The 16,189-nt window shown below is 45.7% G+C and overlaps 1 protein-coding gene across 1 annotated transcript in view; it reads right to left on the bottom strand.

Moving 5' to 3' along the window:
* Positions 1 to 14,964, bottom strand: part of UTP23 (UTP23 small subunit processome component) — a 129,399-nt gene extending 114,435 nt beyond the window's left edge. The window contains exon 1 of the mRNA XM_085605070.1: positions 14,654 to 14,964. Within this exon, the coding sequence (XP_085461196.1) occupies positions 14,654 to 14,841 (188 nt within the window). The 5' untranslated portion in view covers positions 14,842 to 14,964. The remainder of the gene's footprint in view (positions 1 to 14,653) is intronic.
* Positions 14,965 to 16,189: the final 1,225 nt, after the last annotated feature.

Consider the following 16,189-nt stretch of genomic DNA (forward strand, 5'->3'; position numbering starts at 1 on the left):
ACATTTAAATTACTAGCCCTGGTTGTAGTGGCTTGCGAGTTTTAGGAAGGAACTCCTTTGGCTCAGAACAGACACCACCATAGACCTGCGCCATAGGTGTCAGAGTGGAACGCAACGAAAGCTCGTTTTAGACTGTGCAGTTCACAGTTACACACACATGAATGAAGAATTTTATTACTAAGCTCCGCGTGTGGCATAGTCATTGGCGGGTACCCGGGCTGTGAAGACGCTACACTGAGCACCTCTGGTATCATATCCAAGGAACTTATAGGCAAGTTAAATATACCAATCCGGTATTAGACAATTGTGCACATACTAGGAGGACATGCCCTGGGGCTTACACAGCAGAGCCCAGTGCACTTCAGAGTAAAAAAAAACAGCAGCCTCAGTCCAAAACTTAGCGGGTGGGAGGTGATACAAAAAGAGACACTTTCCTACACCAGCCCTTTACTTCTGCCCGATGTGATCTAAGAACCTGTAGGACCTTATTTTCAGGCCAATTTTAATTTACCCTAGACTAGATCAAACCAGCCCAAGAAAAGCTACAGTGAGTCATGACCCCATGGGAGCACTGATCCTACAGTGTGCTGTGACTGGTCATGGTTGCTACGCATCCTCTCTATAGTTCCCAGTTGGTGGGGGTATGCGGGGGTTGTGTGTGTGGTCATAGAATGTGGAGTGCCATAATGGGAGCAGTGGCGGCACAAGCATTTGGAACTGTGGGTGGTGGCTACAAACTGCGTGTGACGCATAGCAGGCCTATTCCTTGTGGCAAGTTCCATCATCTGGTTGAATTGAAGTCTAGCACACGGCCAGCAATTGCAATAGTGGCATGCTGTGAAGTGTTTGCTAGCCAGGTGTTTGGGGCAATAGTGGAACTTTGTGGTTCTATGAAGAAGTGTGCACACGCGTGAGAGCGGCGCAACCTGGAGCCGTTTACAAGACGCAGAGCAACAACAGCAGATTCTCTCCTGAAGAAATTGGACTGTTCCGGTTGGTTTTACTATCAGTGTCGTGGGATTGATGTTCAGGTGAGAAGTCGCTCACCGGGGTGAATGATTATCAAGTGTATTGTGTCATGTCATACTGGTCAAATTTTGCGAAAGGTTATGTTACAGTTCTGTTGCTGTTTCTGCTCCTGTTGCTGGGAGCAGGAGTGGTTATTATTGTGTTGTTTTGATTGCTTACGCCTAATCCTGTTTGAATGTAGAAGGGGGTAAACCCCAAGTCAGTTTGTGGATGTAGTAAAGGGTGTGAAGTCATGACTGAGTTAGTGTTTTCAGTATTTACCCCTGGTCCTGTTGTGTATGCAGAAGGGGGGGGGGTGTTTCTGTTTGTGAGGATATATGTAAGGATTAGTGTGTGTAGTAGAGGGTGCAAGTCCCTGTTCCTGCCATGCGTTTTTAAGTGGATGCAGTAGACTGGACGAAAAGTCCCTGGTCCTGCTATGAGTTTAAGGAGATGCAGAAGAGGGTATGAGAAGTTCCCTGTGCTTCTGCTAATGTGTGTCCTTCCTAAGTGGCTAAGGATGTAGGGGCATGTGTGTTACGCCCAAAGATGTAGGGGCTAGAGGAGTTAAGCCCCAATGTTGTGTGTCTTTCTTAAGGGGTGTACTGGGTGAGTGGTAGAGGTGAACTGAATGTATCTGTTGATGTTTTAGTAGTCTAATATTCATAGGACTGATTGATCATTCCTTCCATCTTTTGTCATTTTTATTTGATGTTTAATGAGAAAGAGTATTTACGGGACTTGTTGATTGTTCATTTATATTCTCAATTGCTTCTTTAAAGAAAGGGAGATGTGTTGTGACTTGTCATGGTAGATATGCGGTGGAGGTATATATATCTGGTTGGTAAAAATCAGTTGGTGAGAGTGGGTTTAGCAGCAAGGATGTTGCTCCTGGTGGGGCCTTACCTTAAACCTGCAACTAAGTGCTATCTCCTTAAATAAATCTACATCATATAATCTACAAAGGATCCATCTTTATTTACAAGGTGGTGCCTCTACCTTTCTGTGATGCAGGAGCCCCTAAAATTCTAAAGGTGCAGATAATCTGATACAACTGGTCTAGCTATAAGTACCTTGACCATCAGTGTTCCATTTTTCGCTTGACATCCAAGAAGGAGTTTCACACCAGTGTGGTAAAATAAGACTTGTTATCCATGGATATGATCTTGCTATATGCTATCTTTTTTTTGCTGCCTAGGACGAAGTCTATGCCAAGTCTGAAGAAACCACTGTTGTGACCTGGCCTGCAAGGAATGAAGGAAAAGATCTATTTGTGACTGAACTCCGCACACTTCATGCAGCAGGAAAACTGTTTAACCTCTAGATAACTCAGAAGACTTAAGTATTCCAAATTCACCTCTTGACCAGGGGAGATGGAGTAGCTAGAGATGGAACTTGATTCCAGAACTGCTGGAATTGTGGCAGCAACCTATATAGTCCAGGACTTGTCATTTGAACGTCTGGTCCCTATATAAGGATCCACACTGTCTCTGCCTTGGTCCTTAAATGTTCTGTGGGCACCAGCATCCCATTAGGTGCCCCACCACCAGACTTCCTTGACCCCGACCAGTGTCTTTAGAGAGATAAGCTCCAACAAACCTTCTGTGCCATCTATAGTGCCTTGGGAAATTGACAAGGTAATACCGCTCATTAATTACACTGTTGGCTAATGGACCTCCAGTAGACTGTGCTTTAGCCTGGGCACTGGAAACGTTGACATGGTCTCTGTGTCCCTAGAAAAGACGTTGTTTGCTTGCTAAATTTGGGTGGGCAAGTCATTGAAACCCATTAACATTCCCCCACCATTAACTGAAACTACAACTTTGGAAGTTAAAGGCTGAACTACAAATGTTTAGCATGGACTAGATCAGTATACACATTCAAAGGTATTATTATGTTGAGTGTCTAAACCTACATGCTCACTCCTGTTATCTCAACTTGAGCCAAGCAATATAAGGAAGAAGTACTTAGTCATTCAATTTGGGTTTAAAAGGGCTGCAGCCCTAGAACACGAATCAGGGCCGGTTCGAGGATTTTTGGGGCCCCTGGGCAAAGGGGAAGGTGCGAGGCCCCTCTAATTTACATAAGTGACACCTTTACCGCTCTGCTTTGTGGAGAGTTCTCCTGGGCTGCAGATCCTCCTCTCAGCCACTTACAAGCACTTCTTTTACAGCTTGTATCGGGCTGATGCTGTGAGAATTGCTTGTGGGCTGAGAGTTAAAATTGTGGGGGTGCTAAAGTGCTGGACAATGGGTGTCCCGCAGTGTTTCTGAAAAGGCAGTCGGGCAGGAGGACTAATTGCAGGACAAACCTGCAAAATGTATTTCGTTGCAACTGGGACAAGAGTAACTGTCTCCCTGCCCTAGACCTACCCACACCATCTCTGCGAGGCCCAGGGAGAGGGCTCCCATGGGCTTAATTGTTACGAGATACCTTTCTTTCAATTGGATCGGCAGAGGTACCAGAGGACCTGGGGTGTGTTGCACTTGGGTGGGGCCCCATGCTGGTGGGCTGAGTGCGAGGCCTTCAGCAGCTGCCCACACTTTGCGCCTGCCCTGACACCAATGATAAATGAGCTCTTGTCACAATCAACACCTAAATCAACTGACTGCTCCACAAAAACATTCTCATGGCCATCTTAAGATTTCAAATGTTGGCTGGTATGGCGACCTTTAGAAAATGATGATAGGTACTCCATATAGGTTTTATTCAGATAAGCCCCAGACACATCTAGGTCCAGTAGAAGGTCAACGGAAAATGATAAAGAAACTGTTAAGCAACTATCAACTATGGAATGTCACGATATGTGGTGTGACACGCAGTGCCAATAAGAATTGGGAGAAATATTACATCACAAAGGAACATTAGCAAGTAATAATGTCATCACAACACATCCTCTCTTCCACAAAGAAACAAAAAAATGAAGAGCATTTAATAAGGGGAAGAGGAAGAAGAGGGGTATGCAAGGTAGAGGGGTAGAGGAGGAGGAGTGGCAGAGCTGGAGACACCACGCATAGTATAAATGTGTACAAGGAAGCAACATGTGTGTAATAATGTATCAATTACATAATCATCAAATTTCTTAGGTCTGACAATTGTTCGACCACAGCTATTAATCTGTTTCTGGCTGTAATCTGGATCACCAGAACTGCTGGTTGGACACGAGTCACCACCCTGGTTATTGGCATCGAAATGAGTGGTCTCAGAGGAAACTTCTGCCCCATCTGAAGCACCTGTGTTCCCCTCAGAAGCAGACAACCTATCACTGTTAGACTTAGGAACATTGACTTTATCAGTGTCAAAATCTAACCACAAGTCAGAGTTCGCATTGGTCACCCTAATGCGAACATTGTCAAGTAAATTTCCATTAGGATTACATAAAGCAAGTCTGCTCATGTGCCAAACCATTCCATCACTGAGTTTTACCGAATTACAATGAATTTCACAAATGCGTAAATGGCAAGAGAATCTGCTTTCTCTCTTTCTGGTTTTCTTTTCCAAAAGAACTTTCACCCAACCTCCGCAATTGAACCGTCTTTGTTTTGAACTGTTTTCTATTGTACCATTCCTTATAAGTTACCTGTGCCATACTTATTTTCTTACGCACACACTCTGGAGACCACTACACCTGTTTAAGAACTGGCGTCCAACCCAAATCTTTGCTCAGTGATTGCCTTTCTCTCATCATAATGGAAGGGCTGTTCCCAGCAATTAAGCTTGGAGTAATTCTGTAAGCCCAAATCAATTTGCATAGCTCACTTTCCCATCTCATATTACCACATCTAGACAGTTGAATGCTACCTTTGAGTACCCTGTTTAAGCGTTCAACCAAACCATTTCCTTTGGGATGATAAACAGATGTTGGGTTATGTTTAATACAATTACGCTTTAAGAAATCTTGAAACATCAAAGATGTAAATTGTGTAACGTTGTCTGTAATGATACATTTTGGTAATCCTTCTCTCATGAAGATTTTATCCAAAAAGCCTATGACTTCAGAACTATCAGCACTGTCAACAATTTCAATTTCAGGACATTTAGAAAAATGGTGCACCAGAATCAAGATGTACTTACAAGCACCATCTGTACCTTCAACACGACAGACACTGTCTACACAAAGTCTCTCCCAAGACATACTTGGACTTTCAATGGGATGTAATGGTGGGTTGAAAGTTTTAAGACTTTTGTCAGAATCATTGCACTTAATGCATTTTCTTACCGTTTGCTCCAATTGTTTATCTATGCCAAGCCACCAGTAATTATACTTCACTCTCTGCTTAGTTTTGGATATTCCCAGGTGACCCTCATGACATAGCTTCAAACAACCTTCTCCTTAAAACAGCTGGTGCTGTTACCTTCCCAGATCTGCACAGAAACTTTCTACTACACTTAACTCATTCCTTACTTCCCAAGACACTCTTTCATCCATACACAATTTGTTCTTGTTAGGCCATCCTAAAGACACAAATTATGTAATACGATTGCGAATACCCTCTTTAGCCATGAAATCAATCCTTTCTGAACAAGTGATTTCCTCTTGGCGAACATCAAATAGTGAAGCGACAGTTTCATCCTCATCCTGTAAAGCTATATCTCCTTCAGGTAAGGGTAATCTGCTTTAAAAAAAAAAATCAGCCACACGATTCTGAATCCCAGGCCTATACACCATGTCATAAGTAAAATCAATTAATTTCACTAACATTTTGCATAGTCTTGGGGAGACATTTTGTAACCCAGAGGTTAAAAATGTTTGTGAGAGGCTTATGGTCAGTGCAAAGTATAACATGAAAACCCCAAACACCCAATCGAAAATGTCCACGGGTCCATGTGCATGCTACTGTTTCACGCTCTATCACAGAGTATTTCTCTTCATCGGTGGTGAGAGAACGTGAAGCAAAAGCCACAACCCATTCATTATGTTCATTATCTCTTTGTGAAAGAACAGCACCCAGACCTTTATCACTTGCATCCCTGGTTACAATATTTTGACATTTTGGGTCAAATTCTTTGAGAAAAGGTGCATTTGACATTTCTTTTTAAAAAAAATCTTATCAGAGGTTTCTTGGCATTCAATGGACCAAACAAATTTAGCTTTACCCTTCAAAAGTTGACGTGTGTGGTAGATTTTTTCAGAGAAATTCATTACAAATTTAGAATAGTATTCCGTCAGACCCAAAAATGCTCTGACTTCTTTCCGATCGGGACTAGGTGCATTCACTATAGCATCAATAAAACCTTGTCTGAGTTTGATACCTTATTTGCTAATCTTGTGGCCTAAGTACACAATTTCATTTAATGAAAATTTGCATTTGCTGTGTTCAACAGTTAGCCCTTTCACTTTCAAAACTTCCAGCACTTGCTTCAAACGAAGATCGTGCTCAGCTTTATCACTGCCCATTATCAGGATATCATCCTGGAAAAACATCACATCACTTATGCCCTCAAAGATATTGGTCATGACTCTTCGAAACAGTGCAGCGGCGGATGCTAATCCAAAAGGTACCCTGGTAAACTGGAAGCATCCAAACGGTGTTATAAAAGTAGTGTCTTTTTTGCTGTTGACATGTAAAGGTAATCGGATGGTACGTAGATTTTAAGTCTATTGTAGAGAACCAACATATCCCTTTAGTTGCAGAAGACATCTTGTTGATGCGGGCAAGAGGAAATTGGTCCATCATCATGTTTTTGTTTACTTCTCTGAGGTCAATGCTAAGCTTGACTTTCCCATTTGGATGTTTAACCACCAAAGGAGAAACCCAGTCTGTAGATTCTACTGGTTCAATAATGCCAGAAGAAATAAGGCTTTGTAATGACTTATGCACCTCATCACGTACTGTCATGGGTAAAGATCTAACCTTGTGAATGCACGGAATGGCTGTTGACTTCAATTCAATGCGATGGTCAAAACCGTTAAGTAGACCTACCTTGCCAGAAAATACTTTGGGGAAATTTTTAACTAAAGAAGAAAACTTCATGTCCAAATCATTAATGGATAACACAGGTTCTGCACTGTTTGGATTGAGAATAATCCCTAAATTTCCCTGGTCACTCCACCCTAATACTGATGGTCCTTTTTTAGCTACAAACAATCTACAGTTGGCTGATTTGTTTTTGTATTGGAAAACAAGATTGTTGCTACCAACAAAATCAATTCTATCACCTGTGTAACTTTTTGTAATGATCTCCGCTTTTTCTAAATGAGCACCTAAATTTTCCACAAAATGACCCTTCTAAATATCTTCACAGGTGATCATAAAAGATAAACTGGAGTCAGCTACATTTAATTTTACACCACCCATAACAACCTCACAAATTGGTTTCCGAACTCTAGCCTGATCAACATCAAGAATGTCATAATCAATGCAGAACACATAATTGACATTGGGATTATCACAACCATCAGAGTTACTTTCATATCCTTCCTGTACACAATGTACCTTTTTAGGTCTCGGCTAGCGAAGGCTGCGCTTGCGCAGTCTCGCTCGCGAGACATAATGACTTGGAGAAGAGGGGCTTGAACCCGCCCCTCTTCTCCCCTGTTCTCCATTGGCTGGCCTCTTGAATGCTGGCCAGCCATTGGAGAAGAGGTCCGTCACTCCGAACAGGCCCCGTCCTTTTCGGATTCGGGGGCGTGTTTTTTTCAACTTTTCTAATTATCTCCTCCAGCCAATGGCAAGAGGAGAGAAAAGCAAAACACGCCCCCGAATCCGGAAACGCCGCTGCCTTTCTCCGAGGCATTTCTGCTTCGCCTCGGAGAAAGGCGGTGGTGTCTTCCGGTGCCCTCGGCTTGTTAAGATGTACATGCTTGTACTTGCAGTTTGGCAACATTTCGTCCCATTGGAGTGGTTTGTCGGAAGTTTTTGTAACCACGCCTTTTTTTTAACCTTCAACTTAACTTTTCGACTGGCCCAAAGAACAGAATACCCATTGTTAGGTAAGTGACTGAAGTCCAGGAGAAAATCGCTCCATCTCTCAGCAGCACTTAGTTAAAATGCATTCTTTCCGTCCCTCCTCTTGTATGAGATGAATAGTTAGATGTTTTTGCCTTTGGTTTGGGTCTTTTAAAGAAGCCGATGGAGGTAATTCGCATCCCTTTCTACCAGGGTGATATTTTATCAGGGAGCCAGCCGTACCTTCCCTTTGTTCATCGCTTAACCTTGCGCTCACTGTCCGCATTTTATCTCTGGGTCTGTATGCTGGCTTAAACAAGATTGCGGCCATGCCCACGTGTTTATGCTGTTGTTGATGTTAAACCGCAGATATCGAACACTTAACAGATTAGCTGGTTTGCTCCTTTCTTCCATCCAGAGCGAGAGTAAAGTGCACGGAAGTTCCTTTTCATTTCATGTCATAGTAAGGCCACATCATCTGTGTCGAGTCCTGGATTTGTGTGTGATAGCCTAGTGCATTCTGGGTGTTGTAGTCATGTGTTGCATCCATTGAACTAGGCTAACAAACCTGAAATCACAGATGTATAGATGACACGATCAGGTCCGGGGACAGTGTCTTTAGTTACCAAGATTGAGGCGGCTGGCCACCCTTGGCACAGGCCGGTGGGCCACGGCTGTAACTGAGGCGGCCACGTGCAAACAATGAATAGGACGAGCTGCACAGGCGTTACTCATACTGAGGGACTGCAGAGTACAGACAGAAGAACCTACCAGGCTCACCACTCTCATACTGAGGGTCCCCATACACACTGGGCACTGTGTGTGCCCTCTGTGATGACAGCACTCTGATTTTGCAGTATGTTTAATTGGAAGAGCTCTCCTGCTTGATTACCCCCAGTAGGGGGTGGGGAGTCCGTGGAATCTCCTGGGACTTTCACACGCCTCTGCATCTCCCCAGGCCCCTCCTTACCTCACCCACCCCCAATTTACATTGTGATGCAAACCCCGGCGAACGAAACCACCATTTACGAGCCCGAAACTTCCTAAACTCAAAGCTGGGCGTCCCCGCTGGTGTCCTCTTACAGCTCATGGAGGAGGGGGGGTGACTGGAAGGTCGAGTCACACTTTGTTCTAGTATAGCACACAGATTGCTATGTTGGCAGTCTCGTAGCGCTGCACATAAAGCTTCAGGAAGTTGCTGTTGCTCCCGCTGTCCCTGCTCTTTAGCTTCCTCCTGGGTCTCCCAGTTTCACCAAACGTATATGTGTGTCTCTAGCTCCTTGCTTTATTTGCAATTGTATATAGTGCGAACTCGACCCGAATGTATTGGAGCGCTTTAGGTGACTTTTTGTTACCTTACACATAGACATATTCATATATCAGGCATGGGGATTAAATGATTTGCTCAGATCAGGACGCTAAGATAGACTAGAACCTGCGACCGCAGTTCCAAAGGCGACAGCCCTGGCCGTGACGCCAAACCCTCGCCAAGGGCCGCTCTGGAGCTGCAATGACGTCACACCTTGAACTCGTTGTCCTTTTTAAGCGACTTCGCTTTGCCTCCTGGGATGCATATGTCAGTCCTGACTCGAAGTTACAATGGTAGACACAAAACTTTGAAAAAAGACCTTATCTGGGGCATCTCCCGAAACTACGGAAATTCCACCCCCGTTTCCCTCAGGAAACTCCATTTGCTGATACCGTGACCGAAGCCTGGCTCCACAGTTTTAAAAATCTGGTATATATATTTCTGAACAGTGTCCCTGGTTTCGCTTAAAAAAAAAAAAGTAAAATAAAATGAAAAAAAATGAAACAGACCTCGCATAATGTGATCTGGTGCTCGCGTAAAGCACTCCAATGCTTATTCAAGCTATATAAAACTGACAAAAGGGAAGGGCAAACCTACGAGTCCCAGAATGCAAAGTGCTGTGGGCATAAATGGGCGGGCAAGTTTAAAGTGCCACATATGACATGGGATTACTGAGGTGACGTGCCTAAAAAATGTGGTCTGTAATTTCTCAATAATTTGTACCCCCTCAGCCAGTGCCACCAACTGCTCCAGTCCCTGCCCCTTTTCTTCACCACCTCTGATGGGCTCTTGCAGATGAAACGAGTCAAACATCCCACAACAAATTAACAGAACAAGCATTTACAATGCAATGGTCTCGGCATTGTTAAAGTTAGAGCTATTGGCATTGCTCATGACATTATTTTTGTTTTTAAAACATCTCTCTCTCTCTCACAAAAATAAGTCTTATTTTTGTGAGAGAGAGAGAGAGAGATGTTTTAAAAACAAAAACAATGTCATGAGCAATGCCAATAGCTTTAACTTTAACAATGCCGAGACCATTGCATTGTAAATGCTTGTTGTTATATGAACCGAATTTTCTCCTACTCATTAGGTCTCGCCTGGCTATCGCCTGGCTATCGCGTAAGCGATCGCTCAGCGAGACTTATGTAGGGGCTTACGAAAATGCTCCCAAAGGCTTCCCAGGCGGATCGGGTGGCGGTTACACGCACAACCACGCGCATTCCATTTGCCACCAGCTACTTCCTGCGCGTGCGCCACCCCACGCATTCAGAGAGATTTAGTAAGGGGCACAAGACCTTAGGAATGCGGTTTATGGCCAGTGCATATGAGGCATTCAAGCGCGAAGCTGGCATCTGACTTGAAAGCAGCAGACTGCTTTCGCCAGAACTTTCGTTATAACTCACACCCCATATGCTCGTTCCCTCCCACCCTTCCTTTGATGTCCGCTTTTCTTGTTGTTTACAAACCAGGCCACACACTGCTACACACTGCTGCACGCCGCACACTGCTGCACGCCACACATTGCTGCACGCCACACAATGCTACACGCCACACAATGCTGCACGGCACACACTGCTGCACGGCACACACTGCTGCACGCCGCACACACTGCTGCACGCCGCACACACTGCTGCACGCCGCACACACTGCTGCACGCCGCACACACTGCTGCACGCCGCACACTGCTGCACGCCGCACACTGCTACACGAAACACTGCTGCACGCCGCACACTGCTGCGCACACTGCTGCACACTGCTGCGCACACTGCTGCACACTGCTGCACTCCGCACACTGCTGCATTACTCACTGCTGCATTCTGCACAACACTGCTGCACGCTGCACAATACTGCTGCACGCCGCACACTGCTTCACGCCGCTACACGCCACAGTGCTGCATGCCTCACACTGCTACATGAAACATGCTGCACGCCACACTGCTGCACGCCGCACACTGCTGCACGCCACACACTGTGGCACGCCACACACTGCGGCACGCCACACTGCTGCATGCCACACACTGCTGCACGCCGCTGCACGCCACACAGTGCTGCACGCCTCACACTGCTGCACGCCGCACACTGCTGCACGCCGCACACTGCTGCATGCTACACAACACTGCTGCACGCAGCACACTGCTGCATGCCGCACACCGCACACTGCTGCACGCCGCTGCATGCCACAGTGCTGCATGCCTCACACTGCTACACGAAACACTGCTGCACGCCGCACACTGCTGCACGCCACACACTGCTGCACGCCACACTGTTGCATGCCGCTGCACGCCACACCCTGCTGCACGCCACACCCTGCTGCACGCCACACTCTGCTGCACGCCACACCCTGCTGCACGCCACACCCTGCTGCACGAAACACTGCTGCATGCCACACACTGCTGCACGCCACACACTGCTGCACGAAACACTACTGCACGCCACACACTGCTGCACGCCACACACTGCTGCACACTGCTGCATTACTCACTGCTGCACGCAGCACACTGCTGCATGCAGCACATTGCTGCATGCCGCACGCCGCTGCACGCCACAGTGCTGCATGCCTCACACTGCTACACGAAACACTGCTGCACGCCGCACACTGCTGCACGCTGCTGCATTACACTGCTGCATGCCACACACTGCTGCACGCCACACACTGCTGCACGCCACACACTGCTGCACGCCGCACACTGCTGCACGCCGCACACTGCTGCACGCCGCTGCACGCCACACACTGCTGCATGCCACACACTGCTGCACGCCTCACACTGCTGCACGCCTCACACTGCTGCACGCCTCACACTGCTGCACGCCTCACACTGCTGCATGCCGCTGCACGCCACACACTGCTGCATGCCACACACTGCTGCATGCCACACACTGCTGCATGCCGCTGCACGCCACAGTGCTGCATGCCTCACACTGCTACACGAAACACTGCTGCACGCCTCACACTGCTGCACGCCTCACACTGCTGCACGCCTCACACTGCTGCATGCCGCTGCACGCCACACACTGCTGCACGCCACACACTGCTGCACGCCGCACACCGCTGCACGCCGCACAATGCTACACGAAACACTGCTGCACGCCACACACTGCTGCACGCCGCACACTGCTGCACGCCTCTGCACGCCACACAGTGCTGCATGCCTCACACTGCTACACGAAACACTGCTGCACGCCGCACACTGCTGCACGCCACACACTGCTGCACGCCTCACTGCTGCACGCCGCACACTGCTGCACGCCACACACTGCTTTTATGCGAGTTTATGCTACTGACATTGTAAATGACAATGCCTTTTATTTGTTTTAAAACCAAAACATAAATAAAAAGGCATTGTAATTTTACAATGCCAATAGCTCAAACTCTTATAAATGCGAGACCTATTGCATTGCAAATGCTTGTTTTTGCTTAGTGACCAATTAAGCCACAAGACGAACACTTCTGAGACTTGGCTGGACACTTTTAAAGTATGCCATATACTCCGCAGAACCACATCGATAGCATCTCCTAGAGTTATGGGATTCAGACTCATTCCTGATGGAATTCTTTTTGCCATCTGAAATAGTGTATTTCCCTTGCACATCATTGGATTTTCCGTTGTATTTCGTTTCCGTCTTCTTACTCTTAACAGAACTGACCTTATTGACAAATTTCACATCCTAGCCCTCCTCAAGAATAGCCAGGCGCATTGTCCAGTTAATTCAGCTTTCTTTAATAAAGCAACACCCATTAACCCATAACTTATCCTGAATATTGGGATTACTGCCATGCATTATTATTTGATCATAAATAAATTCTTCCTCAAGGGTACCAAATCTGCAAGTTAATGCTAACGCCCTCAATGCTGACACATAATCTTCCACAGTTTCACTTTTACCCTGTTTACGTTGAAAGAATTTGTATCCGCCCACTCACACACAAAACATGGGAGAATAATGTGCATCAAGATCTTCTAGTGCATGAGTGAATACATCACCCCTCTCCTTCCAAATTTGGTTATAAGTATTGAGACCTCCTGGACCCAAACCATACAACAAAACTTTTTTTTTCTTTTTAGAAGTTAAGTCCTCATCATCAAATGTGTCCATATAATTACAAAAATACTCCTTCCATTCCTTCAGGGCTAAGGATGGTTCACCCTTGGAAGGTAGAAATGGCTGTGGATTAGTAAGATTCATCAAATGTAGCACATATTGAAAATACTTATGTAAGCTGAATGTTCACCGCACATTTCGAGTGACTTCTTAGATGCTTGTAAAATTATGAAAAGCTTTGCCTATATTTCCAAGTTGCAAAATGAAATCAGCTGTGCTAAAATTCCTCAAAACACAGCGTTTCCAAAAGATGTAGCGTCTGGGGCCATTTCTGCTTGTTGCCAGTTTAGAAAATAAGATATGCACTCCAAATGCGGGTTTAAATAAGTTTTATTCAGATAATGCCCAGACACATCTGGTCCAGTAGAATGTCAATCGAAAATGATCAAAAAACTGTTGAGCAACTCTCAACTATGGAATGTCGTGATATGTGGTGTGAAACGCAGTGCCAATAAGAATTGAGAGAAATATTACATCACAACGGAACATAAGCATGTAATAACGTCATCACAACAACACGGTCTGGTTCCAGGTTCCTGGTCTCAATAAATTGTCATAGTTGTACACCCCTGCATGGGTTACAGCGACAGCTACAGCTACCGTGTGGCCACCTCCCGGCCATGCTGTGCCCTCTGTTTGTGACCCAACATCCTGGAGGTGAAGGGTTACCCCCCCCCCCCCCCCCGCCCCCCAGTTTGTGAACGTCTTTCGTGGGGACCTGGCCGTGTCCTAATGAAATTCAGCGGGAGTGTCATTTGATCTTGAGCTCAGCACACAAATGTTGCTAATGCTAACACCATCATCAGCAGGTTTGAGATAATACGCTGGTTGTGTATGTGGGGGGCCAGGGTTAGGCATCCTTTCACCAGCGGCGTTCTCTCTCCCTCTCGGAGAGAAGGGTAGCAAACTAGCTTGACATGACAGATATCAATCTTTTTATGCCATGTGCTGCTTCACCTTATCATTCCATACACGTTTTTGTTTTGCGACTTGCAAACGTAGTCTACTGTGACACCGCTAAAAACTTTAGAAGCGTTTGCATACAGTCAGAAGACATCGCCGACTCAACAGCCCGCATAGCAATGTTTACAAACATTGTAAGTCACTGTCGTACGTCCATGCAAATATGCAAAGGATTTTCAGAACGTATATTTCATTTTTCACTTGTGATCATCGCTCAGACACTTATCACGTGGGCATCGTGGTTTAAATGCGTAATGTTTATAACGTCTCGCAAGCTATGCGTTATTAAACTCCTATGTCAGCGAGGGCCACCGATTCACGCTTGCATACCCTTCAACCAGTTATAACCCACTTTCCTCTCGGCAGTGCAGCCACTCACCTGGTGGTACAGAGAGTAACCTCGCCCATTAGATATTTGGGGAGCTGTTCTTTGATCTGGATCTGGCCACGCAGCGCTGCCTGGCAGAAGGTCCCGTCCAGTAACACCTGGAAAGGCTCCCTCAGCCCAAAGTTATGTTTGTAGAAGGACAAAGTCTTCTTGGCGTGTTTCTGCCGCCGAATCTTCATGTCGCTGGACTCCAAATACTAGTAACTCATAAAGCACAGGGGCGACACCGCGGTGAAAGCAGCTGCAACACTGTGGCCGGTTTCCGGAGTAAACACAAAAGCAGGACGACCCATTGCACACGTGCATGGCAGCCATCTTTGAACGCTTTTAAACTTCACCGGATGCCTCACCTCTGCCGTCGTGTTGGATGGAAACTGTGGGTTCATGATGGTTTCTCCCCTGCCCTCTACCTGCCTCTTCAGTGACTGACGCGGGTTAGGAAAGCGGTAATCGCTGAATATCATTGCTCCTGTGCTGAGAGCTCCCTTCAGCTCGGCTGTGTCTCCTGCAGCAATTCAAACCCGACTTTGAATGGGTGCTTCTATGATAGATGTCTACATGTCCTTAACTTTACTGGCAAAACACAGATGGATTTCTTTACAATGTATGTAAAAACCAATAGGGAATCCATTTCAATTATACATTTATTTCTATCAATATGTTTTAGTTCATCTTAAGTTCCAAAAGTGTGTTTGCATTTTCCATATTAGGTTGTATAATTGTGTTCTTCTTGCAGAAATGAAGTATTGTATTGCGCCTGCTGTAAACTGAGTCACCTCCACGCGCCTCGGTGGGTTCTGTGTGTGGAGTGTCATAGCTGCCAAGGTTTCAGATTGCTACATGTGACATTTTCATAATTTTAGTGTAATTGATGGAGCAGGTAGTGCAACATTTTGTATACCTCCTCTATTTTGCATGGAAATACTAATTAGATAATCTATTAATTATAATATTAAACGAGTGCTGCATGTATATTAGTTCAACATTATTAAAAACAAATTATACGTGGGAGAGTGCTAATTGCATGGCTTAATAACTCATAACTTGGCCGCCGCCCAAGCTAGGGGAATCGCGTTCTCTAAAGCTATAGGTGCGTTGACTAACTTCTCAAAAAAGTTAGGGGGACGTCCGATTAAGCCCTTATTACAGATCTACAAGGCCAAATGCATTTCGACTGGCACTTACGGATCTGGGATTTGGGGAATTGAGCCCGTTGACCATATTCAACGCTCTGAGAACTCTTTTTTACGCTACCTCCTGGCTGTCCCACGCGGTACATCTACATACGTGGTACATAATGAACTCGGTCTTGCACATATCACGGACACCATAAATTCTTCCCCCATTATCCTATGGCATAAAGTCTGGACCAACCAATAGACCAATCTAAACAGGGAAATCATCACAGACTGCCTTAGCCTGAATAAGGCTGACAACATCAAGTGGCTGAAATATGTAAGAAACCGGTCATCTGACCTAGGGCATCCTGAATTTTTTTCTGATCCCTCAACTCTGAATAAAATCCCT

This window comes from Triturus cristatus, chromosome 5_1, assembly GCF_964204655.1.
Source record: "Triturus cristatus chromosome 5_1, aTriCri1.1, whole genome shotgun sequence".
Lineage (NCBI taxonomy): Eukaryota > Metazoa > Chordata > Amphibia > Caudata > Salamandridae > Triturus > Triturus cristatus.